Source organism: Lampetra planeri, unplaced genomic scaffold (assembly GCF_965212315.1).
Source record: "Lampetra planeri unplaced genomic scaffold, kcLamPlan1.2.h2 scaffold_1357, whole genome shotgun sequence".
Taxonomy (NCBI): domain Eukaryota; kingdom Metazoa; phylum Chordata; class Hyperoartia; order Petromyzontiformes; family Petromyzontidae; genus Lampetra; species Lampetra planeri.
The window spans coordinates 4174-30212 of record NW_027614075.1 but is presented as its reverse complement, the minus strand read 5'-3'; the positions used below and the strand labels follow the sequence as shown (position 1 = coordinate 30212).

The 26039-nt window shown below is 46.0% G+C and overlaps 1 protein-coding gene across 1 annotated transcript; it reads left to right on the top strand.

Annotated features, from left to right (window-relative positions):
* Nucleotides 1-8755: 8755 nt before the first annotated feature.
* LOC144739186 (caskin-2-like) lies at nt 8756-25574 on the top strand. Its single transcript, XM_078622160.1, is given in 21 exon segments — nt 8756-8799; nt 13772-13869; nt 13963-14108; nt 15160-15255; nt 15325-15455; nt 15557-15665; nt 15769-15877; nt 16789-16883; nt 17479-17596; nt 18413-18586; nt 19432-19506; nt 20597-20658; nt 20660-20730; nt 22203-22299; nt 22391-22501; nt 22902-23003; nt 23084-23222; nt 23296-23342; nt 23344-24745; nt 25109-25424; nt 25481-25574. Coding segments are annotated over 19 exon segments (3492 nt in total). The 5' UTR covers nt 8756-8799; nt 13772-13869; nt 13963-13964.
* Nucleotides 25575-26039: the final 465 nt, after the last annotated feature.

The window sequence follows — 26039 nt, the reverse complement described above, 5'->3', positions numbered from 1 at the left end:
GTTTTTGCTTCAATTTGTTTTGTTATTTTGCTTTTTTTTAAGTAGTCACCTTATAACAACCAATATTGGCAAGTATATTTCCTTGAAAATATGACATTTTAAGAGGGTGACGATGTATTTCATGTGAATAAGTAACGATCAAAGAAATTAGTGTTTTTTTATTGTATATATTACACAACACATAGTATTATTATTGTTGTTATTATTGCACATTTGAGACGCTGTTAGTGGAGGAAACACCTGAGGAAATGGCCTTTTGCTTCGTTTCCGGGACATCTTTTCTGATTTTAGGGGACATGTGACCCAAACTATCCTCTGGCCATCTGCTTCAACTGGTGGATCGCAGTCTGCTCACAGATGGTGGCCTGCTTGGATTTAAAGGAATTAGTGGAGGGGGCTAGGGGTATGTGTGTGTGTGTGTGTGTGTGTGTCGCACAGGAGCTGCTGTCATCACCTCTTCTGCAACTTTGTGGCAAAATGTTTGCAGAGGGAAACATTAGTTTCAATCACTGAAACATTAAAACTCATGTTAAAATAGTTTGATTCACATTTAACATCCAAAGAGTCAACAAGAGGTGGTCAAGTGTTTAACCTTAACTTAAATCCTAAAGTGTAGACTTCATTAGAGAAGGTAAACGTAATATTACGTATTACGTAAAATAATACGAAAAATATTGTTAGACTAATATTACTACTACCAACAATAGTGTTGATACTTCTTTGTATCATACAGTGTCATTTTCACACATTTAATCTTAGGAAGTGTTTTACGAAGGACCAAAACAATATGGGCAAGTACTTCGACATACTCAGCAAATATCCTACAACCACGAAAGCACTACGTTAAATAAACTGAAAGTCTTTCCAGTTTGGTGGTTAGCACTGCTGCCTCACAGCGACAAGGTTCGATTCCTGGCCTGGGGGTCTTTCTGTGTGGAGTTTTACATCACTCCTTGTGTCTGTGTGGGTTCTCTCCAGGTACTCCGACTTTAGTCAGTACGTGTTGATATTAAAATCAGTGGTATTCATTGATAAATGAGCCAGACAGTTACATCGATCCTGGTAGCTACTGCAGCAAGGTTCACTCTGTTAATTGGTTCATATTATATGGGGGCGGTACTAAGACAGGAAATACAGGAGGGCACTGTACTGGACTGATGAGTTTTGAATCAGCGACAATGTTTTGTTCAAACTTAAGTTCAGTTGGATATTGTGTCAGGGTGGGTCCACCTTGACAGGCTCCAAACGTCTCTGCTGGCTGATTGGGAAGAACACACGTGTCACATGACCTACCCACGATGGGTTGTCTCCTGGATACTTTGAGACACCAACTTGTCGTCTTTTTTCCAGACGGGCCTCATTTGCACAAATGTGTTAAAGACCTTTGTGTTGAGTTTGTGCCGGTGGTATTTGTCCGTCAAACTGCTGCCGTTATGCTAAATGTTTGATTGGTCCACTGAGTACACGACGTCCCCACCAGACGGGTGGGTGAAACAAAGGACTTCAGTGTGCCAAACCTCAGGGCCTGCGGGGGCCCTCAGGAAGTTGCCTTGGGGGACAAATTTCAGAGCTATCATTGTCTGCAGGTTGTGATAATTGTTTCATAGTAACATAGTAAATAGTCAAATAGTGTGGATCGATAGTATAAACAAAGGTGTAAACTATCACATGGGACTACTCGGGCCCCTTGTGGGGCCTTGGGATTCAAGCATGTTGGTCCTAATAGGACCTTATTCTAAGAAGAATAAGCCGTCAGACGTTTGAGTCTTGAACAAACTATGTGCTCATAAGTGAAAGTCACATGACTCGTCAACATGCCGCGTCCTGCAGCAATGATTCACCGCACCGCTGTTAAAGGTACATAAACCTTTTATTAAGTCGTCTGTGAGTCTCTGTTGTCAAAGCATGAACAGAAAAGTCTGTGATTCAACACACAAATACAGACTTTTCTTTCTTTCGCTCTTTCTTTCTTTCTTTTGCATTCTTTGCATTATGTAACTGAGGTTCTGCTTTCAAAGCTTTTTATCTCTGCGGCTCAGAAGTCACATGACAGGGCTGTGAGCTTGTAAAGACTCAGGTTAGAGACACGAGCAGCGACGCCTGATCAGATTCCTCCTGCGGGCCTCTGCAGCCACTGCCGCCCCCACCGCTGCAGTTTGCGTTATTCACGACGCATTTGATGTTTTTGTCACTTTTACTACGACGTTGTGTTTTTCCACGTTTCATTGACTCTGTCAGAGAAATATCAAGAAACATTTGTTTTCACTGACACTTGATCTCTGACATCACACCGTCTTCTCGGTTGCTGTCTGTTGGACTCGAGAGGTTGAGCACAGTGAAATGTTTCTGATACGACCCACTGGGGTGTTTCCTGATGTTAGCACTGCTTACCGTAAGGCAAATGTGAGGAAAACAAACACTTGGTTGTCATGGATACAAGAATGACTGGTTCCAGAAATGCTTTGCTGTATCTCTCTCTCTATCTCTCCCTCTCTCTCTCTCTCTCTCTCTCTCTCTCTCTCTCTCTATCTGTCTATCTCACACACACACACGCATTCACACACAAAAGACAAATGACCAGCAGATGGATGTCCACTTATTCTCACCACATCAGATTGATAAGTATGATGTGCCTGTGATTTATCACTGGACGTTAATCTGGTCGTTTGAATGTTGTGAGGATGTTTTGTGCACATGTTCACGTTGTCTCTGAATGTAGTTCTTCAGTTCATTTTCAATTAGTCATCAGAAACTTGCACATGTTCACTACGTCCACAGTTATTTGTCGTATGCTCTTTAACTACGTGAGCGTTTTCTCATAAATATTTTCACCACGTTCTGCAGATGTTTCTCAAAAACCAGGATGATCGTTTTGTTGTTTTTCCCAACACACTGCTGATGAAGCTGTTGTCACAGTTCTGGCTGAACGTCTGTTCTGTTTCTCTTTTCTTTTCATAATGAAAATTTCTTTGTTTCCATGGCAACAGCAGTAATAAATAATAAAGCGAGCCGACAAACATCAGTACTGTCCCAGATAATCGGGAATCAGTGCACCGAACATTCGGTGTCTGGTAACATTCAGCTGAAGATGTTGTTCGCTGTTGTTGAGCTTTTGTTGATTATTCACATTCGTGAAAGCTGATGTTTCTGTGAGGAGAAAGTTTCCCACTGCTGAACACTCACAGAGCAATAATTTGGGTCAGAACTGTGGTGAGTTTCTAAAAAGGGGGAGTTTGTTTTTACCCAGAATGCAGCGCTGCAGGTTGGATTCTCCAAACACGTTAGAAAGTGCCAACGGAGCAGCATGACGGCCACCTCACAGCTGTGGACGTGAAGCTGAGCGTGTCAGTTATGCCCCCCCGGACCCCCGTCAATCCCTGGAGTTGTACCGGTGCCAGCTATTGTCTGTGGTGCAGCGAGCGCTTGAATACGGAGGGAAGAATGGAGGTGGTGATGTCATAGCATTGGTATGTCAGCCCCATAGCGGCACCTTCAATCTCCTCTCTGGAGATGGAAATTGACTCCAGAATGTTTCCTGAAGTTTTCAAACACACACACACACACACACACACACACACACACACACACAAAGGCAAGTAGAGCGAGCGCATACGGGTGTCGCATGCTGCCAGAGACAATAAACAGAAGATCACGCAGGTGGCAGAAGAACTTAACTGAATGCTGCTTTAGTTCTGTTACTGTGACACATTTCTGATCAGACGCCCAGGTGTGGACGGAGGGTCAAAGGTCATGACCGTCCAGATTGATGAAGTGACGAAAATGACGGTAATGAGAAAAGGAACGGGTGGAGCTGAAGTCACATCCTCTGAACGATGAGGGCGGGGCTTTGTGTCATTTATTTTCCTTCGGAGCATGTACACACAAACACACACACAGACACAAACATCAGTTTCGGTGAAAAAGCTGTTTACATTCCTGCAGAGTGTTGGGAGTGCTGGGATAGCGACAGAGGACTGAGCTCGTTCTTATCGTCTGAGCTGTGACGAGTGAAGCTGCAGTGGCAGATACGCCGTTTGCCTTTTTGGTAATGAGCTTACAGAGTGTGTAGACGACCGGTGGTGGCGAATCGCAGCTCGACGTGCCGTTACTTTTTTGTCACAAACACGACTGAAGTCATTTTGATGTGGGGACATGTACTTTCAGAGAATCAGAGAAGACAAAGCAAGTTTTCAAACCAAGAACTGTCGCTAGGACGTCTCCTCCAACATTGGTGGGACGGGAGACGGTGTTTCTGCTTTTTGGTTGAGTCTCCAGGCTCTCACACTGTCCAGCTGTTCACTTTTAAATCGGTTCATACTCTGATTATTACAATGTGTGTGTGTGTGTGTGTGTGTGTGTGTGTGTGTGTGTATGTGTGTGTGTGGGTGTGTGCTCAGCCTGCTGGAACAATGGTATTGGGGCAGGAAGTGCTGAAGGGGCCCCACTCTGAGACGTTCCTGGACAGCACAGAGTCACGGGCAGGTTCCCGTCCGACACCCAGATGAACTAGAAGACACTGCTTCCTCAGTCGTTTCCCTTCAATAGCACAAAATATCAGCTTCCCCATCCTGAACCGCCAAAGCTGCAGCGTCACTGCAAGCGTCATGTTGAAACTTTCACAGGCAGCCATCTTCCCTGAATAATGATTAGAGTCCTGATGTTTATACCAGGACTTTTTCTAAATAACAAAAACCAAATTGTCAGAATCCTGAAGTCACATAACAAACAGCGCAGAATAAAAATGAATTTATTATTTGAAGTACAAATATGATAACATGCACTCGGAGCCTTTTTGAGATGAAGTTTATTCTTGAATTTGTTGATTTTGAACTTGTGACCTTTTGAGTCAGGTGATTTTTTACACACACACAAACACACACTAGAGGACAACTGGAGCTGATAAGGCAAGAAAAGCTGGCGTCCTCATTCAGCAGCAGATAGGGGACAGACATGTCCTGCTTTGGACAAACACTTCCTGTGTTCCTGTGCCAGACTCCCTGACGGCCAGTGTGAATGTGTGTGTGTGTGTGTGTGTGTGTGTGTGTGTGTGTGTGTGTGTGTGTGTGTGTGCGCTGATTGGTGCCAGCGTATCTCTCTGAGACCTGCAAACCAAACAACTCTGTCAAACGTTCATGAACTGACGCTGAAGACGATTTGTGTCATTTCAGACAGAATGTTTCATTTCAACTGCCGTGTCCTGCACGTCCTGACGTGTCCACCTGTGTTTGTCCTTCACAACATACTGACTGATCTACCACAACAACTGTCAGACTGACCGATGACATGATTTCACTTCCGGCAGGTTGAAAGACAACAAGTCTGTTGGTCATAACAAGTCAGTTGGACATCATGAGTCAGGTTGTAACGAATCTCTTGGCTTTAACGAGTGTGTAACAGGTCTGTTGGCAGTAACAACAGCCTCATGTATCATTCACTCATCGGACAGTAGCATGAACATATTGAAATGTTCCATCTAAGTTGAGTTAAAGAATGGCAGAATCATGATATAAAACTGGACAGGAAGTGTAACATGAACAGAAATGTCGTCTGTCGGGTTTCTGTTGGAAAACAAACGGCTTGTCATGTTTGTTTCTTTGTTTGTGAACGCAGACAAGCAAGTCGTGTGAGGCGGCGCCTGCAGACGTCTAATCACAGTTTGTCATATAATTTTAGTTTTAGTTTTTTTTTTTACAACGGATTTCCTTTCAGCTGGTGCGTCTACTCCTCCATCTCATCCTGACCATACCGTGCAGTTTTGCAGACTTTTGCAAAATGTCCCTCTTCTTTCTACATTCTTGTGGCAACGGATCAACGGGACGCTGGACTTTCAGCTGCAGCTGTAAAACGAGTGTGTGCGGCTGCTCTGTGGCCCGCGCTGCCTCGCTCCACAAACAACATTAAAAATAACTTTGGACAAATGTGCAGCAGATGAGTACCATTGCAATATTAGATTGAATCCCAGATCTGCTTCACAGTGAACAGACGGAAACCAGTTGAGCCGGTGCCTCCAAGAGTCAATTGATCAATCGATAATGTTCAAATGTTCTGTGTCTTTAAATTATTGCACCGCTCCGACTTTTTATTATTCAGGTGCTATTTAAATTCAAAACTATTGATGACTCATTTGTGACTCCTTAATTAGTAAATTAGTGAATTAATTAGTAAATTAATACTTCTTTATTATTATCGCTGGAGTGGATCCTGGCTGTCAATGGGTGAATGTCAGGGTTCAACCTGGACGAGTCACCAGCTCATCACAGGACCACATGAAGGACAGACAACCATTCACACTCACATTCACACCTACGGGCAATTTAGAGTGACCAATTAATCCTGGTATGCTTTTGGAGGGGGAAGGAGACTGGAGAACCTGGAGAGAACCCACGCAGACATGGGGAGAGCATGCAAACTCCACATAGAAAGATCCCAGGCCAGGAAGTGAACCAGGGACCTTCTTGCTTCGGGAACCACTTACGCCCTTATTAAATATGTCCTCTCTACGCACAGATCAGATACTCAAACCTAGAATGGACATGAAGCTGCTGGAATGTTTGTGCAATGAGCTCGAACAAGAAAAACTCACCAACTTATTTCAAATTCCCTCTGTCTGGGTTTCTTGTTCGTTCACCCTAATAACTCTTCACATTTGCATCATCATGCTGCGGCACTGAGCGGACGGCGCTCTGACTTCCTGTGAATGTTGCTGCTTTTTTCTTCATTCATGTGCTGATTTATTCCCATTAATTATAAAATCCAGGTCATTATCAAAGCAGCGCTCCGACCCCTGGAGGGAAATCCTGCTGTTTTTCTCTGCGATACATCAAACGCACAATTGTTTTGGGGGGGTTGAGAGCATGGGGAGGGCAGCAGCCTGCAGCCATGTTTAAACCCGACGTGCTGATGTGTCTGCTGGTCTCCAGGCTGTCGGTGGATCCAGTGTCTGGTATCATTTTCCCATCATCCTCTGCCGATCCCTTGACCTTTGACCTGCACTGACCTCTGATAGTAAACACAAATGCTCACTTCAGACCTTTTAAGGCCACAGATAGAACGAGCTCAGACACTGGTTAGGGGTTCACATCGAACATCTGGACCGGGATAGGTGATTGGCATCAGAAAGGTCAGAGTTCATCGGTACCGATGAGAGTCACGTCGCCTGATTGTCCAGCTGTTATCAGTCGCCCTGCATGTCGTGTATGAACTGTAGTACATAGTTTTTATGAAAGAACAAATAAATCTTTATGCCGAGGTGGACAATAAAGGTGGCATTATAAAACATCATTGAGGCAAAAAGTCGATCACAGTTGACTGATTTGAGATTTGGACGCAAATCGACAGGAAGTGATGTGATCACGGTATCGTGGCTTTGATTCCACAGACACGTGATGTTTGAGTGACACTCTGTGACTTGAACGCAGTGACCGTGTCTTTATAATGACAAACTAACCGGGTCAGTGCTGCGCCGATGCTACAGCTTTCCTGAGAGTCGATCTGAGTGGAGAGGCTGCAGAGGAACGATGGAGTTCCTGGAGGTGACGGATGTGTCACGTGACAAGGTCGGAGGCTGGTGGAGCCCCAGCGGCTGAAAAGGATGGAGAAGAAGAAGAAGCGGGGAGTCTTTGTGTGCGGCACATCAAAGAGTTTGATTCTTCCAGGGGCTCAGCAGCAGAGCATGGAGTCAGACCTGGGTCAGAGGCTAACGAACCTTCTCCAGGAAGGCTAAGGGATGGAGGAGATAAGAGGAGGAGGAGCATCGCAGCTGTCAGGGGTCTTCATCGTCAGGGTGATAAGAAGTGAAACTTACAAACAACAATCAGCAGAGCTCCTCCCTCTTTGATTAGATGATGCTGACGCACACGTCCCAACACATTCATTCATTACCTCCGCTAACGAGGTTATGTTTATGGCAGCGTTTGTCTTTTAGCAAAATAACCTGAAAAGTTATTAACGGATTTTAATGGAATTTTCAAGCAACGCTGGTAATAGGACAATGAACAGATGTTTAATGTTGGTAGTGTTCTGGAACCATCTCGATAGAGGAGTTTTTGAAGGATTCTCTATCATTGCCATGGAGTGCTATTTAGTTCATTTTAAATTCCTGCTCGGGAATGGCGGACATCGCAGATACGTTGGTTTTCCCTCCTGTCCTTTGCACAACATATGAAATGAATGTGATAGCAGAAGTGTGTATTTTTTTTATTTGATTTATTTTTTACTTTTTACTCTTTTGAGCGTTTATTTTATCAGTTATTGTTTTTCAAACTTAATTCTCTTTGTTTTAATGTTCCTTGGATTGCCTTTAAGCTTAGAGGTGCTGTACAACAGTGGTTGTCACACTGGGGTCCAGGGACCCCCTGGAGGGGCTGTGAGTGTTTGCTTTGGCGGTCAGCAAAACACACTGAGCTGCATCAATAACTGTGCAGCAGCGCATGGGTGGAATGAGATGGATAGAAGGAAGGAAACACGGACATGTTCGTCCACACACTCAATGTGAAACAGCTCTTAATTCGGTTCATTCTGATTGATTTAAATGAACAATTCAAAAGTGTTAATTATTGAAAAGAAACTACTAATACTCTCATTTAACACCTGATCATATACTGTATATGTATATGCTGTATATTGTATGCATATATACATACTGACACTTCTCCATTGTTCTGTGTGAACGTGTGTCAACATGCAGATGTAGAAGTGAATGTGTGTCAGTCCCGTCAGTCACCTTGTGTGTGTTTTTTGTTTTTCAGAGTTGCTGGGTTCTACCAAAAGACTGAACGTGAACTTCCAGGACTCTGACGGGTGAGTGATGACAGCACGAGTCCTTCCCTGGGTGTTTGGACACGTGTTCCAGTAATTAGCCTCTTCCTGTCGATGAAACTGCTGTTCACCAGCAGGTCCGTCAGGTCCTATATACGGATCTTTGGCATCGAAATGTCATTTCAAACTCATTTCTGACTCGTCACCCTCGATGCTGGAGGAAACGCTGGCTGATTCAATAGGAACAGACGTAGAAAAGTTTCTCTCATCAATATTTCTCTTTGTGAAAAGTTGTTCTCTGTGCTGCTGTGTCGCGCACACACACACACACACACACACACACACACAGACACACACACACACACACACACACACACACACACACACACACACACACACACACACACACACACACACACACACACACACACACACAACTTCATCGTCTCAGCAGCTTATGAATATTTCTGTAATGCTCCGTCCAGGCAGGATGCAGAATCCCAAATGATGAAATACTCTCCATATTCTCTGTCATGAGTCTTTCTGACCCTGACAGGAAAGTAGAATAACAGCAGACTGCTCCTTTAAACTGTCTGTTGCCATTGTTGTGGTAACAAAAGCTCAGAGGGCGGCGGCCGACGGCGAGGGCAGTAAAACACACTGTAGATCGCCACTCCAGACCTGAGACACCGTCAAGTGTTGGGCTCCTTTGTATGGCCCCAGAGGTCAGGGTGGGGGGCAGCGAGGTCAAAGGTCAAGTAACAAAGGGGCAGACTATGACGGATGTTTACAAAGAGCTGGAATGACTCAGTGGGACTGCTGACAGACGAGCAGCTGATCTTTACTGATGATCCGGGTGGTGACACTGAACTAAAACAGAATGAACAAAAAATGAGAATAAAACAATTCTTTGTTTGATTCTGATTCATGTCAGACGACGTCCTGGTCTGAGTATGGTTCAGAAGGTTTTAGATCAAGTTGATAAAAGAAGGATCAACAACAATCAATAAATAGAATCTTAATGAATTAATAGAATTAATAGAACCTTTTTAAAATGTAGGTAAGTAACCTCACATGATGTATTTCATGTGAACTCAAACAGCCAAATAATGATTGGCTGCATGATCAGTGGATGTGATTTGCTGTTTGTGAGGAAGTGCGTGTGTAGTTTGTTCTTGATGAATTCAGGGTTATTGAATCATTTCTTCATCGTTGGAGATGAAGCGTCAATCGTCAATATGTACTGGTACTGATTGTCACCTAGCAGTGACAGCTATGTGAATGGCAGGAGGGGATATGTAGCAAAGGGAGCGTATGTGTGTGTGTGTTTACGGACGGAGGATCTCAGACAGCGTTTTCCATAATTCATCAGCCGCTGGTGAATTGCTGTGAGATGGAGCTATAACTGAACTTCTCCAGCATCTCGCAAACACACACCCGACCCCCCCAACAAAAGGCCAAATCTCCCACCATCACAGCTCCATTCCAGCACCACTCACCATGGCAACACGTCCAACATGGAGCCAACCGGCTGCTGGAGACTCAAAGCAAAGACTCAAACTAATTTGTCTCAATAGGCCGTGTGTGTTTGTCGACATGTCAACACAGACGATTCCCGTGAGCAGTGAAACAGTCATTTAGAACTCTGCGCCCTCCTCAGTCTGCTTGTCCCAACAGAGTCTGTTGCAGCTCTTCTGTTTTTCTGTTGGAACTCCCCCCCCCCCCCCCAATCACAGCATGAGTAACAGACAGGTAAGTAGATACACCTGGAGAGGAGGTGTCTCTCCACCCCCGCCCCCCCACCCCCATCTCCAGTGAGGGTGGAGGAATCTGTTTCGGAGTGGGAGGAAAGTATGTCAGCTATTGTTTGAACAGAGTTCTTGGCGCGACACTGAATGCCTTTCTGTTTAATTAAACATGACCCGCGGCTCCACTCCGACTTCTGTAGCCGCTTCATCACAAGTTCTGAAACACACGACTGACGAGTTCCAACACACACACACACACACACACACACACACACACACACATTCATATCAGAGGAATAAATGTCTTATAGAGGAGACTGAGTCTTTGAACACCAGATGATCAAACTGGAAAAATTCCAAATTATTCAGTTTTCTCACATATATCAAGTACCGGCCCCTCCTCCCGAAAAGCCTACTGTCTTCTGATTGGCCAATCAGACTTAGTTAACCTAGTTAACTAGTTAAACCTAGTTAAAACCCTTTTTACTGATCAGCGCTTTACATTTGTTTACTGTTTTTTTTTATAATGAGAACGTCATACATCAGACCAGTACCAGCTGTTTTGACACATGAACCAGTGATGATCCTTTTTGAAAACTGGTGGATGAGTGAACAAAACTGAAGACACCACTGTTACGTTTCCTTATTTTCAACCCAGACGCATCTTTTGTGAAACTGACATCATAGCTTCACCTCTCACTTAGCCTGCATCTGCTAATGCCCCCCACAACAACAACAACAATGGCGGATCCCAGTGTTGTGTTCAGACGCTGCTGAGCATGATGTGTCTGTTCATCTGTCCATACGTCTCCTTTCTAGCTCCATTTGTATTCAGCTCCCATCACATGCTCCATGCCGTCTTTTTGGTTGCTTGTGATATGTTTCTGTGGCAGTGTTACAGCGCCACTCACAGGCCTGGAGGATGTACTACAGCTTTTAAACTGGTTTGTTTGGACACACCATTTCTTTTTTACAACAATTCTGGTTCAGTCTCCATGTGGGCGGGCCTTTCTCGGCTGATTTTTACAGTACTCGCCGTGACCCCCCTACACACACACTCACACACACACACACACCAGGACAGCACTCAGAGGAAGACAAGGTCCTCTGCGATTGGCCAGTTCTCTGAAAGAATGTTACACTATCAGTCTGAATTTCACTAAAATGTGACGTAGGGAGCCCTCCCTCAGCCCTCCCTCAGACCTCCCTCAGCCCTCCCTCCCCCCAACACACACACACACATGCACACACACCATCTGACACATGAGTGTGTTTGGATACAACCACATACCAGTGCTGTGCTGACACCAGAGTGGGAGTAAGGAGGTCTGGGTCACAGTGGAGCTCTGTTTGTCTCCTCCTGCTTCTCTCTCTCCTCCATCATGGGGAGCGGCGGTGGTGATGATAGGTGAGGTCACAGAGGCCCTTATTCTCCCACGGGGGGGCGACGGTAGTGTCTGTGGTGTCTGAGGCAGGTGAGCTGGAGGACTGAAATTGATCCACATTCACTTGAGGGAAGAGTTATGTGAGCATCCACAAACAAACTTTGTAAATGTGATGCAGGCATCCATTTAAAGCAGCATCATCAAAGATCAGCTTTTATTTTGAAAGCTACAAACATAATGTTTTTGTGTTGTCACGACCTTGATGCTTTTCGCCAGGTCACTAAACATGTATGTGGCTATGCTCCACCTGAGGTTCTCAGAGTTCACCAACACCAACTACGGTTTAGGTCATCTGTGTCTCAGACATAACTGCAAACAATCCCCTACATGTTACACACTTAACTAGGAGCAGTGGTGAAGAGGACTGTTAACACAGAGCTAGCATCGTTAATATAACAGGCTGATGGGGATGTTTTCTCATAACATCACAGCTCTATGGGGTAAAGTAATGTCAAAGCAGTGGTGAATGAAGCTTTGAAATGCTTCCACTGATTGACGAGAAACGGGTGACTCTCTCTTCCTCGCTTCCTTCGCCAACCTCGTCTTTGCTGTTGTTACGGCCACACTGGGACGATACTTTCAGTTACAAGTGTTTGTGGGTTTGTGGTTTTCAGGTCACACAGTCACATGACGTTTCCTTCCAGTATCAGTAGGTCGCCTGCGCGGCTACCTGATCCTCAACTCCTTTCAGAGTCTCGTGAACGTCCTCTGTTCAGCCCACGTTCATGTCCCTCCAGCAGAAGCTTTCTCAGACAGGCTGTTAGAGTCTTTGTCTTCGTCCTGTCAGGCTCTTTGTGACCTCTCTCAGTAATCTGGCCATTACTGCCCAAGCGCCCTCAGCGCTCTTTGTTAGCAGGCCCACATGAATGCCAATGTTACGCAACTCACATGAAGGAAAGAAGAGCTGCACTCAGAGAGACTCCACTCCCTTTATTCTGACATTTGTTTGGTCCTCTGACGTATGTGCTGGTTTCTTTATTCTTTTCCATCACATGTAGTTTTCTGTTCTCTGCTGAGTCGGAGTGTCACGTGTGGCGAAGATGCAAATAACACAAATCATCTGTTAAAGAGTCTCTGTTTGGCTGCAGGTGTCTTTAATTATAGCACTGGCTTTATGTATTATTTATGTATAAATATATTTGTAGTATACTCTTTCATTTCACTCTTTTAATATTTGTATTATTTATGTAGAACATGTTTTTATTTTATTTGTCTTCCGTCTACTTTTTAAACATTTGGTTAATTATTTATTTTTTCATTTTTGTTGTTTTTTATTTAAAGTTTAAGTGTATATGATGGTTTTATTTTTGGTTATTTATGCTTGGTTTTTGTTGAACTGCATCTGTTGTCAGGAAGGTGCAATGCCAATAAATAATGCAACAATATAGTAAAGAATAATTCATATTTTAATATTGTTTTGTTAATTTAATGATTTGATTAGATTAAAACCTCTACTTGTTGATGTTGAACATGGCTTATCACTGACAAGGTGTTGAACGATGAGCAGCTTGAATGTCACATTCAAGCTGGTCATGCTTCCACACGTTATCTTAGCAGCACGGACGACTTAGGCGTGAGTCACGCTGCTGCAGGTATGAATCACCTGCCAGCTCGTTGGCCACGCCTCCCGGGGTCTGGTGGAAAAACACTGGAAATGTCATGTTTTCATAAAGCCTCATTCCACATCGGACGCAGAGAATGTGATGTCATCACATGGTGCAATCAGACTACGACCTGATCTGATGTGCTATGCGTTTACTGCAATGAATTCTGGGAGGTATGGTGTTAACTCTGCTGTGACGTTTGACCTCTGCTGCTCAGGTTTTCAGCCCTGCACCACGCCGCTCTCACTGGAACCAGTGAGCTGCTGTCGGCACTGCTGGAGGCTCAGGCGTCTGTGGACATCAGGGACAGTAACGGTGAGACAAAGACATGTCCTCCGCTCACTGAGGGACAGAAGAAAGACGTGTGTACTTAATGACCTGTGTGTCTGTGTCCGTACATGCATTCAGGAATGCGTCCACTGCATTATGCAGCCTGGCAGGGTAAAGCCGACTCCGTCCTGATGCTGCTGCGCTCTGGAGCATCAGTGAACGGCGTTTCGCTGGATGGTCACATCCCTCTGCACCTGGCGGCACAGTACGGACACTATGAAGTGGTGAGTTTATCCACTAACATCGTATGGGGCACTTGTTGAAATATCTGGAAATTCAAAATTCCAACCCCAACTTTTTGCAGTTATGCTTTCTTTAATGTTTTGTATTTGCATTGTTTTTTGTTATTTTAATAAATCAAAGTCAATTACGTTTCCATATCACATTCCTTACAATTTCGGGTAAAACATTTTCTAGAAAGATCTATTCATAAATGTTCACATGCATGTAGTATATACCAAACATAAGTATAACAAGAAAATTAAATAAATTCAATTTATAGACAGAGAGAGGGAGAGATGAAAGTGGTTGCCCTATAAAGGGTTCACTACCCTTATTATCAACTGATTTTTAGGATTATTCTGATGGCAATCAATCCCTAGATGAGTCTGTCTGTGAAATATCTTATGATAAAAGATGAGCAAAAAGATAAAAACAGATTCTGTCAGTGACGAAAAAAATCTGCCTTTATTGTATGAATCCATTGATTATTGTTGGACAGTTGGTGCGTGTTTGTCGGGGGCACAGATTGTGATAATCAGGAGTTTGGATTACATTTTATTTTGACGGTGCAAGGATGATCTTATTTTTGCGGGATGACCCTGTTTGCTGGCAGCAGGACAGATGTGAGCGGGGCCAGCAGGGGATGTTTTCAGGTTTTTCCTCCTAATCCTGAGTCCGTCTGCCTGCGACTCCCCCTGTTGGGATTATTTTGTAGGTCGGGATTAAGTTGAAACTAGGTGAGCCTGTATGAGTCTGCCCCCCACCCACCTCAAAGAATTACAGCCTTTGATATGAAGTTGGAGGGGGGAAAAAATCAGCCTCTTCTCATTCAACGAATCATCTTCTTACTTTATTTGTCAGAATTAATCTGCTTCTGGCTTTGAAATGAACTGCACAGCATCAGGCGAGAGATTAAATTAAACCCTCATGTTTGTCTGAAAGTGATCAGGATCAATAAAATCTAAATACATTTAAATAAGATGTGTATGTCTTTGTGTGTGTGTGTGTGTGTGTGTGTGTGTGTGTGTGTGTGTGTGTGTGTGCGCGTTGCAGTCTGAGATGCTGCTGCAGCATCAGTCCAACCCCTGTCTGGTCAACAAAGCCAAGAAGACGCCGCTCGACCTGGCCTGTGAATTCGGACGCGTCAAGGTGAGTCCGTTTTCATGGTGTCTTTTTTTGTGTGAATGTGTCCGTTCATTGACTCCTCCGTGTCCTCAGGTGGCCCAGCTGCTGCTCAGCAGTAACATGGTGGTGGCGTTGTTGGAGGGAGAGCGGAAGGAGCCGACAGACTCAGCCTTCACCACCCCGCTGCACCTCGCTGCCCGCAACGGACACAAAGACGTCATAAGGTGCGTGCGTGTATACAAACATGATCATTAATTTGTAAAACAGAAAGGAACCCACAATCTGCCCAGTTTCAGGTCTCACAGGCTGAACTGCTCTGTTCCAGGCTGCTGCTGAAAGCCGGCATCGACATCAACACCACCACCAAGTCTGGGACAGCTCTGCATGAGGCCTCGCTATACGGGAAGACAGAGGTCGTGCGGCTGCTGCTGGATGTGAGTTCATCTCGTCAGAACGTCAGCTGCTGTGATTGCTTCTTCATCAGTTTGCTTCATGATGTCGAACCATCAGAGGTAAAAGTTTGTGTCATGTGAGCAGGCTGGCGTGGACGTCAACATCAGGAACACGTACAACCAGACAGCCCTGGACATCGTCAACCAGTTCACCACCTCACACGCCAGCAAGGACATCAAGCAGCTGCTGCGGGGTCAGAATGCATTCGTCACACTCACCTTCCAACAAGTGACCCCCCCCACACTCCCCCCTTTTTCTCTCTGTCTCTCTCTCTCTCTGTTCCTTCTGCTGATATACGGTGTTTGGGCTGATGCTGTAAGCTGTAATTCGTAAAGCAGCTGGTGTTTAAATTATGTAACCTGAAACTCAAATCTGTCAGCTCCTGCAGCTTCAAAGAGCCGACGACTCACATTTAGTCTCAAATTTAACAGAGCTGCAGATATTACACTGTGTGTGTGTGTGTGTGTGTGTGTGTGTGTGTGTGTGTGTGTGTGTGTGTGTGTGTGTGTGTGTGTGTACCTGTGTGTGTGTGTGTGTGTGTGTGTGTGTGTTTTCACGACTGTGAGCATGAACGCTGTGCTCTGTAATCCTGCCATCGTTTGAAGTTCCTGTGAGAACTGACAGAGGGAATAACGAGCTGCTGTGTTCTGAGCAGGTTCAAAAAGGTTTTGGGGGAAAAAAAATGGAAAAGAGATAGACAAGAAGTTTCTTGCAGGTCTGGAAAAGTTTTCAAAAACTCTCCCTGTACTCAGACAGGACTCCTGTACATCAGGAGTGAAGTGAGCTGCAGTTTTATTGGTAGAATAACTGATAGATTTATCATTGGATATGTTTGTAATGTGAATAATCAGTTATTAGTAAATTCAGAATTTCTTCTTCATATGTGACCCAACCCTCAAATCAAATCAGTTTTTGTCACTTGAGCTTGATGTGATTGATCACAAACTGGCACCCACAGCCAATCATGTGCAACTCATAACCAATTCAGAAAGGTGTGAATGCTGACATAACCACGGCAACTAGAACCAGCTCACTGCTCGGACATGTGATCTAGTCGAACTTGTCATGTGACTCGGGTCGTGGGTCTTGTGAACCCCCCCACAGATGCGACAGGCGTTCTGCAGGTCCGAGCGCTGAAGGACTACTGGAACGTCCACGATCCCACCGCCCTCAACATCCGAGCTGGTGACATCATCACAGTGAGTTACTCGTCACCCTCTTGATATAATACCATAAGCTCTATTGAAGATAGAACAGATCTGTTCACACTGATTCAGCAGACTACAGTTTGGTGTTAGTTGCATGTCTTTATCTTCCTTCGTTGCCTTACAGTGCCGTACTATTTCCTGTTCTGGATCATAGTATCTGAACGTTGGTATATTGGAGAACCTCTAGCAAATGTATCCTGACCTTTTATTTTGAAGTCAAGTCCACTTATGCTGAAAATAGCTCTATCCCGCACTGATAAAGAATCCTTCAACAGATTCCTGGATCCAGATTGTTCCAGATCACTACCAAAACTGAATCATCTGTTTATGGTCCCATTACCAACATTTCCTGAAAATTTCATTAAAATCAGTTCATAACTTTTCAAGTTATTATGCTAAAAGACAAACACCAGCAAAAACACAAGCCGCTTAGCAGAGGTAATAAACATACACAAATATTTTGAACAATCAGATTTGGTTATTGCTCTCACTGATCAGCATTCACTTGCAAATTCAATCTATTTTCATTTTAATGGCTAAGGTCAAAGGTCACATGTGGCACCCTGACCCGTGTGCTCTCCTGCAGGTGTTGGAGCAGCACATGGACGGACGCTGGAAAGGTCACATCCACGACAGCCAGCGGGGGACGGACCGTGTGGGCTTCTTCCCTCCTTCCATCGTGGAGGTCATCAGCCGGCGAAATGGTCAGTGTGGTGGGGGAATTTCTATTATTCAATTTCAATTTTTGCCGTCATGTCACATCCCGCTGTGAACTCATTGGTTGTTCCTAATATTGTGGGTCCACACCAACAGTGTAACCTGACGTCGTCACCTGTCTAGAAATGCAACTATGCATCGTGGACCTCTGCAGATGACAACAACTGTTTGTATCACATGACTTTTCCAGCTCTCAGAGCGGCACTTATGTTTTTGCAGAGCAAATACACCAGTCCTTAAGGTGATTCTTGGAAGAGTGAGCTGAAGATTACGCTGAGCTTGTTGTTGTTAACAAGATCTAGTCAATTTCATTCGTCGATTGAATTAAAAAAGAAAAACACTGAGAACCGGAAAAAGGTAAAACACAGCGGCAAGATTCAACGCAGAGTGACAGACGCAGAAGTAGTACTGTTGACAGGGCGCCTAGGTAGGCTGCGACTGAGGGTTTGCGTCACTTCAACATGCAGCGTATTCATGCTTCTGACCAGTTTAACCGTTGCTGTAGGTTTAAATAAACAAAACTAGACAACATTTCTGTTTTGTTGGAGGAGAAACCAGAATGCGACCAGTCATCCATAGGTTTGGTTATTTCCGCCCCCCTCTTTCATTGCATACGTGTGCTGCTGATTTAAAGTTCTGCTGTGAGGATCTAACCCGCCTGCTCCCAGAGCCCTGCCCCCAGTCCTTCCCTGCCCCTCCCGCATCCATCTCTTCATCCACATCATGTAACAACTGACCTCCACCTCTAACCATCAGCTTGATCACCTCCCCCTCCTCCTGCTCCTCCCCATCTCGCCCTGCAGGGGGCACCCTTTCCCGGCACGCCTCCCTGCCCACCCATCGCCAGCAGCTGCTGTCCAGAGCCCCCCTTTCAGCCAGCCTCAGCTCCGCCCCCCAGACCGACGACTCCTACACACTGTACGCCCCCCCCACCCACGTGGTGCTGCCGCTCCCCAACGGCCTCACTGCCAGCACAGGTAACGCAAGCTAACACACTCACAGCGACTAACAGTCACAGGAAGCAGCGGCAGGGCGCCGCCAGCAGGGGGGGCGCCATGGTTGGTTCTGAACCAGTACGAGAATCCCGGTTCTGATCCGGTCTCAAGAACCTAGTTTTGACCCGGTTTAAGAATCATGGTTCTGACCAGGTTTGAGAATCATAGTTTTAATCTGTTGGTTTTATGAAATTGGTTCTGATCTGGTCTCAAGAGGCTGGTTCTGATCTGGTTTGAGAATCATGGAATCATCCAGTCTCAAAAACTTGGTTCTGTTCTGGTCTGAAGTAGCTCGTTCTGATTTGTTTTGAGAATCATGGTTCTGATCTGATCACAAGAACCTGGTTCTGATACAGACTCCTGAATCTGGCTGTGATCTAATTTGAAGACCCTCGTTCTGATCCGGTCTCAGGATCTGTTGCGTTAAGAACACCAGGTCCATATGTCAAGTTTCAGAATGATCAAAGAAGCACTGAAGCGTTGAAGCATGAACATCTGATCCGATCCGAACCAGGTTGAACATACACGTACTCGTTTATCTGTTTACTTTATGTTTCAGTCAGTTCTTCACTCGTTCTTCATGTGTTCGTTCGCAGACGAAACGTCTCATACGATGTTGTTCCGTTGGTGTTTCTGGGTCATTCCCTCCCCGCAGATGTTTCGCAGGAGTTCATTCAAACCTTAAACACCCATGTTTTACGTAGCTCCTTGTCGGGCTACAGCAGGTTTCTCCTCAGACAGGAAGTCCCTCTGTTTGTCCTTTAAACCCCGCCCCCTTCTCCGCTGCCCGTCACCCTACAGACCTCAGCCATCTTTGTGTCTGATAGGTTTGTCTCCGAGCCTCCTGTCTCAGGCCGGGTGTCCCTTCCAGGACATCTGGGTGCTCAGAGACTCTTGTCATGGTAAGAGTCCCCAAATAGCAGAGTCTGCCCTGCCCACCAACCCCAACCTGCCCCTCCCCCTGCTCAATGCTCTGCATCAGGACTTGACACACCAAGACCAGACCAGCTCTCTTTATCTCACCAAACTTTGAACAGATCACATGACCTGACGTCTCAGCGCTGTTCACACACACCCATGGCGTTCCCGGCCAGCCCAGTGGCAGACGGTCCTCTTGGTGTGTCAGGTCACTCGTCTGCTTCAGGCTGAACTGCAGTCAGAGCTCTCTGCTGCCACCTGGAGGCCAAGCCACATTTATTAGAGTCACAGCGTGTCCGCTGCTTGATGGAGACCCAGTGAATGAATCTGCATCAGTAGAAAATAGTAGATTTATTTATGAGTGTTCTCTGCTCTTACTGAAATAGTACTGTAAAAGTACACATGCCTTAATCTTTTCATAAGCCTAAAACACTCTCAAAGTACAGCCAACGTTCAGTATACAATGCGCTGAACAAATGTTTGCAGATACTTGAATTTGACGTCACCCAGAAAGAGCGGGTCACTGGCAACACTTCTGTTTGTTGTCAAATAGCATTAAGGTGCACTACCACCACCTACTGGACGGAGTGTGAGTCGTAACAGCGTGACTATGAACCTATCCAACGCGGAAAAAAAGAAATATGGTTGTCTTTCAAAATGCAATAAGTGTAATAAAAAAATAAACAATAATAGCAGTGTAAACTGCATAGTTACTGTCCACCTCAGGGTCAAAGGTCACCAATCTGTGAAGAGATAAATGTGGTCAGTCCAGCAGCGATTAGTGAATTAAACACCCGACTGTAGCTCCGCCTCCTCCTGATGCTGCATTGCTGATGGCTCCTCTGCTCTGCAGCTCGGCTTTCTCACCAGAAACCTGCATCCCGCCCTCCCCCCAGAAACCTCACTCTGCTGCCCCCCGCAGGCTTGTCCACAACGTTAGCTTGCCGTGACTTTTAGTGATGAGTTTCTGCTGCTTTCCACAGCTGCCTGGTTTCCACCGCCGCCGCCAGTGTGTGTTAAGGTTGGGTACATAAAGGATGACTTAATTTTTGTCCCTTGTGTCTCTCGGTGCAGCTGGAGACAGGAACAGCGTCGGCAGCACTGGCAGCGTGGGAAGCACCCGCAGCGCCGGGAGCGGGACAGAGCACCGAAAGCAACAACGGACTCCAACAGAACACTGGTCACCATGACAACACAAGCAAGGTACGGTATGCTAACGTGATGCTGACATTTACTGTAACTGTTTGATGATGAGTCTTTGGTGTGTTTATTTGTATAATTGAATCAATTTTCACTGAATGCTGATTTTATTTGCTTATGAAAGTTCTACCACAAGAAGTTAAGAATCAGGTGAGAAAATACATGAGAATGATATCTCATATTTGGATTGTTACGATTCGTTTTTCCCTCGTACAATAAAGCACATCTTTCTTCCGGTTTGAGAATCCTGGTTCTGAGACAGATTTCAGATCCCGGTTCTGATCCGTTCTCAGAAACCAAGGGTGAGATTCTCCAATTCCTTCTTGAGAAACGTCTTAAGTAATGTCTTAAGATCTAAATTAAGACGTTCATAAGAAATCATGTTCAGTTCAAGTGCAATACCTCAATAATTTGTCAGTCACAAAGTCACAGTCACAAATCTTATAAATGTCTTTATTTTTCCCCATACAAACTTCCTAAATAGGCATCTATGACGAACTAATATGCATTGCACGAGCCAATGAGTAAACATTCAGACAGTCACTTAGTAAGTCATGGAGAAGGAAAAGAAGAGAAAAATTCTCAAAGCAGGTGCTTCAGGTTATGGTGGAGGAAATTAACCTAAGAGAAAATACTACTTGGAAAGATAGATAATGAGGGAATAACAGCTGAAAATAAGACCAGAGTGTGGGCAAGTGGCAAAAGGCTGTCGCAGCGGTGGGAGGAATGGAGAGAGATGGCGCTGGTGTGAAGAAAAAGTCACATTAGCTATTGGTAACTGTAAAATCTGCTAGCTTCTATTAACAGACATGAAACAGGCTATGGACCCTACACCAAATAAAACAAAAATAAAAGTTAATGTTAGGTGTAGGGGAATCTATGAGGAGCTTAGACTTGGCAAAACTTGTCTGGAATTTGTTGAAAATATGATATTAGAGGCTTAAGGGTGTCTTAAAGTTGAGAAAAATAAACAAATTTAAGAACTTTTAAAAAAAAAAATACAATTCTGGAGAAGACACTTAAAAAGAAAGTTGAGAAAATACTTAAGAACTTTATTTGGGAATGTCACTTTTTCTCTTTTTTAATTTTTGAAATAGAACTTTGGAAAAAAGTCACTTAACAGTTTTTTGGGGATTCTGTGGCATATGAACACCTATTACCAGCTCTGTGGTTCATTGGATCATTGTGACTCTGCTCCGCTGGTAACAAGACAGTGTGTGGGTGTGTTTGCAGCCGGCGCCCTCTGCTGGTGATTCTGGACACTTGGACTTCAGTAAACAAACGGATCATCAAGCAGGTACTTTACTCTGATGAACTGTACACAAATTTCAGTGTCCTTTCATCATACACGTGTGTTTCATTCTATTTTCAACCATCAAATCATCAGTCTACTGTGTTGTGATGTCGATAACAGTATTCATGAATCCTCTCAGAAGTGTTTGACCTTTGAGTGACCCTGGTTACGATGATGTCACTGTAGGTGGCACACTGCGCCGGCCTACGGTGACCGTGCAGAGGCCTGCAGAGCAAGTTTCTCACAGCAGTTTGTCCGTCCGCAGCAGCTGCTAGAGGGGAAGGTAACAATTCTCAGTCTGACGCCAAAAGGCGAAAAGGCAAATTACATTACAGACAGATAAGTAGTTGAGTCACATACGATGTTTGTTGTAGGACGCAGAAGCCATTTACCAGTGGCTCAGTGAGTTCCAACTGGAGCAGTACACCGCCAACTTCATCACCGCTGGTTACGACGTCCCGACCATCAGCAGGATGACGCCTGAGGTGAACGAGCACGTCTGACAAACAGTTTTCCTGTTTGTATACCGACAGAGATCATGAACTCAAAGAATTGATGAACTTTTGGGGAGGAACAGTGTTGCATAATTTAATAATACATGTATTATTTTATTTATTTCATTTTAGAATTTATTTCAATTTTTTATTTTAAACATTGTTTTATTTACCTTATTTAAATTTATTTTTCATTTAGTTAATTTAATAATACATTGTAATGTATGTAATGTAGTTACATGACTTTTATAAAGTCATTGAAATATTTTACACTAAGGTTACACTTTAAACAGGGGAACTTGTTATTGGAACCAAAGTTAGTTTATTTCATTGACATTACAAACAACTGTTTTTCTCTGGTCTTGTCCTCTTCTCCTCCTCGTGTCTGTAGGACCTGACTGCAATCGGAGTAACCAAACCTGGCCATCGCAAGAAAATCTCCATTGAGATCAACAACCTGAGCATCCCTGAGTGGCTGCCTGAGTACATCCCTGTAAGGATGCTCCACTGTGTACACGTGTGAACAGGTGACTGACGCCTGTCTGATCTGACCCCACGTTCTCTCTCTCACAGACGGATCTGGGTGAGTGGCTAAGTGCCATAGGCCTCCCTCAGTACCTGAAAAAACTCTCTGAAAACGGCTATGACACCATCAGCATCGTCAAGGACCTGACATGGGAGGATCTGCAGGAGATTGGAATCACCAAGCTGGGTGAGGAACCGAGTCCTTCAGTGTGACCACAGCCTGTTTTTCTTTGTATTTGATGGAACGTCTCCCCCATCAGGCCACCAGAAGAAGTTGATGTTAGCAGTGAAGAAGCTGTGCGACATCCAGGAGGGCGATTGCTCAGGCGGAGTCGGGCCAAGGCACGCTACGGCGCAAAGGCCCCGGTGCCCTTCACTTGGTCGCCATTGAGCCACCTGATGCTGGAGGGGAGTGCTCCTCACCCCACACCCCAAAGATGCTGACCTTCCAGGACAGCGAGCTGAGTGCGGAGCTGCAAAGCGCCATGTGCAGTCACTATGGAGGCTGCGAGGACGGCTTAGCCATCAAGCATGCCGTGGGGATGTCTCAGAGTCAGGACAGCATCGACACCCGCTCGAGGGGCTCCGGACGTTCCCAGGAACCGCCCACAGCATCCATCAACCCCCACAGCTGGTCGCAGGAGAGCCTGGACAGCAGTTTCGCCAGGGACCGAAGCCTCCACGAGGGCTGGGACCAGAGGCCGCTCCAGCACCAGCTGCTGCCCAAGCAGGTGCCTCTGGGAACCGCCACCGTGTTCAAGTACCCCGCCATCCCCGCCAAACCCAAACTGTCGTCTTCCTGTGGCTCCTCCCCTCACAGCTCACCTGCCCTGAAGGGTTTCACCTACCTGCATTCTCACTGCGGCTCCACGGAGCTGAACTGCACCAGACCTCCGGACCACACGCTGACTCTGGCTCCACCCAAGAAGCGCACTCACAGCCTGAACCGCTACGCTCTGTCGGATGGCGAACCAGATGAGGACGACGAGGGACCAGCTCCTCCGCCCGGAAACGTGCCATCGTACGCCACCTTGTCCCGCAAACCAGGGCGAAACCAGCTGGCTCGAATGCAGACGAGTCCAGAGAAGAACGGGAACGTGGGACGCAGTCAGTCGTTTGCTGTGCGCGCCCGAAAGAAAGGTCCCCCACCCCCTCCTCCCAAGAGACTCAGCTCTGTGAGCAGCACCACCAGCGGCGAGCTGAGCGACAGCAGCACCACGTCCTCCGGTGGTGGGGTCTTCACCGACAGTCTGGGAGCGTGAGGAGCATCACAGCCTGTCTGGAGGGCGGCACCGAGGTGAAGAACCACTCAGGACATAAATCAAACCTCATCCAACAGGAACCCGCCTCCTCCTGAGCCCAGCGAGACGGCAGGTGCAAGACGGAGGGTGCAGAGTGAGTGCGTTCCCGTTCAGAGCGTCAGAACCGACGTGGACAGAGCAGTGAAGTCCGACTCGGAGGAGGATGAATCGAAAGGTCGCGGACTGGGGGGATCAAACTCCCCGCAGAACAGCTCCAGTGAGTGCATCCCCTTCGCCGAGGAGGGAAACCTGACCATCAAACAGAGGCCTAAAGGTCCGGCGCCACCCAGAGCCGAGGCCGTGGTGGAGCCTCCAGAGAAACCGGCGGCCAAGAACCTGGACGTGCCCGAGTTTAATCTGAAGGAATCGGACACAGTGAAGCGCCGACACAAACCCAAAGACAAAGATGGTGGGTCCCCCAGCAGAGAAGGAGGGGGGGGGCGCAGAGTCCGGCAGCAGCCCGGCCGTCGTCCCTGAGCCATGAGGAGCTCAGTCTGAGGATCACCGAGTCGGGGCGGGAGAGAACAGCCAGTCTGGGAACAGGGTCCACCATCAAACCCCACTGTCCCCAAAACCCCCCACTGTCGCCCCAAACCGGCCCGACACAGTCTGCTGGCTGCTCAAGGTAAGAAAAGGTTCTCAAACAGGAAGTGACACGTCTAATACTCGACCTGGGACTAGATGTCGAAAGTGACCTGGGATTAGAAGAAGAACTTGATGTGGGACTCAGTCTGACGTGTTGGTGACTCGTGTGTTGATCATGTGTCTTCAGCAGCTGGACCTCCGTCTCCAGCGCTGACCCTGAACGTGGTTCAGAGTCTGGCCTTCACCGCTCCGTCCTCTCCCTCCCATGGGGCCTCCCTCCCATGGGGCTCCCGCCCCGGTTCCGGCCCCTCCGAGCCCCTCGCTGGCAGCAGTGAAGTCTCAGGTGTGCCTGATGGGTCAGGTCTGGTCCTAGAGTCCTCGTGCGGGACAGAGGTGGTCCAGCAGAGACTGGATCAGACCAGCACGTCCCTGGAAGCGGCTCTGATGGCGGTGGAGCAGAAGCTGAACCTGGAGGATGACGGGTGAGAGAGCCGAATCAGCATGTTCTTTTCGTCTCTGTGAAATGTTCTGATGTTCTAATGTTTCTTCCCGCCAGCAGAGTGAGTACGGTGAAGTCTGCCGGCACCATCCTGGACGACATCGGTAACATGTTTGACGACCTGGCCGACCAGCTGGACGCCATGTTGGATTAAATTCCGCCTTCAAAATAAAACCAGCTCAGGAAGTGGAAATCTGTTTTACTTGTAAACGATGTAGACGGGATGTCAGTCCACTCGCCTTGTTTCACGCCAGCACTTAATCAACGTCCTTGTACAAACGCAGAAGCTCCGGTTGGTTCCTTTCCAAGATTGTCTGTGTTTGTGTAAATACCTTGGTGTCTGAAACGTTTGTAGGACGTATGTTGAGGTTCTTACGAGTTTCTATTCCAGACGTCTGCAAGCAGGAAGTAGATGACAAATGACAGCGGAGGAAAAAAAAAAATATTTATTGGGGTTGTTCTCCCATCTGAATTTGAAATAACTTTATTTATAATAAAGTATAAGGTTGTTACAGAAAATACAAGTATATAATTATAATATCGATTTTAACATTGATTGACTGAAACATTATAAATCTGGCCGCCTGATTCCAGACTGATTGATCTAATTAATATTTAT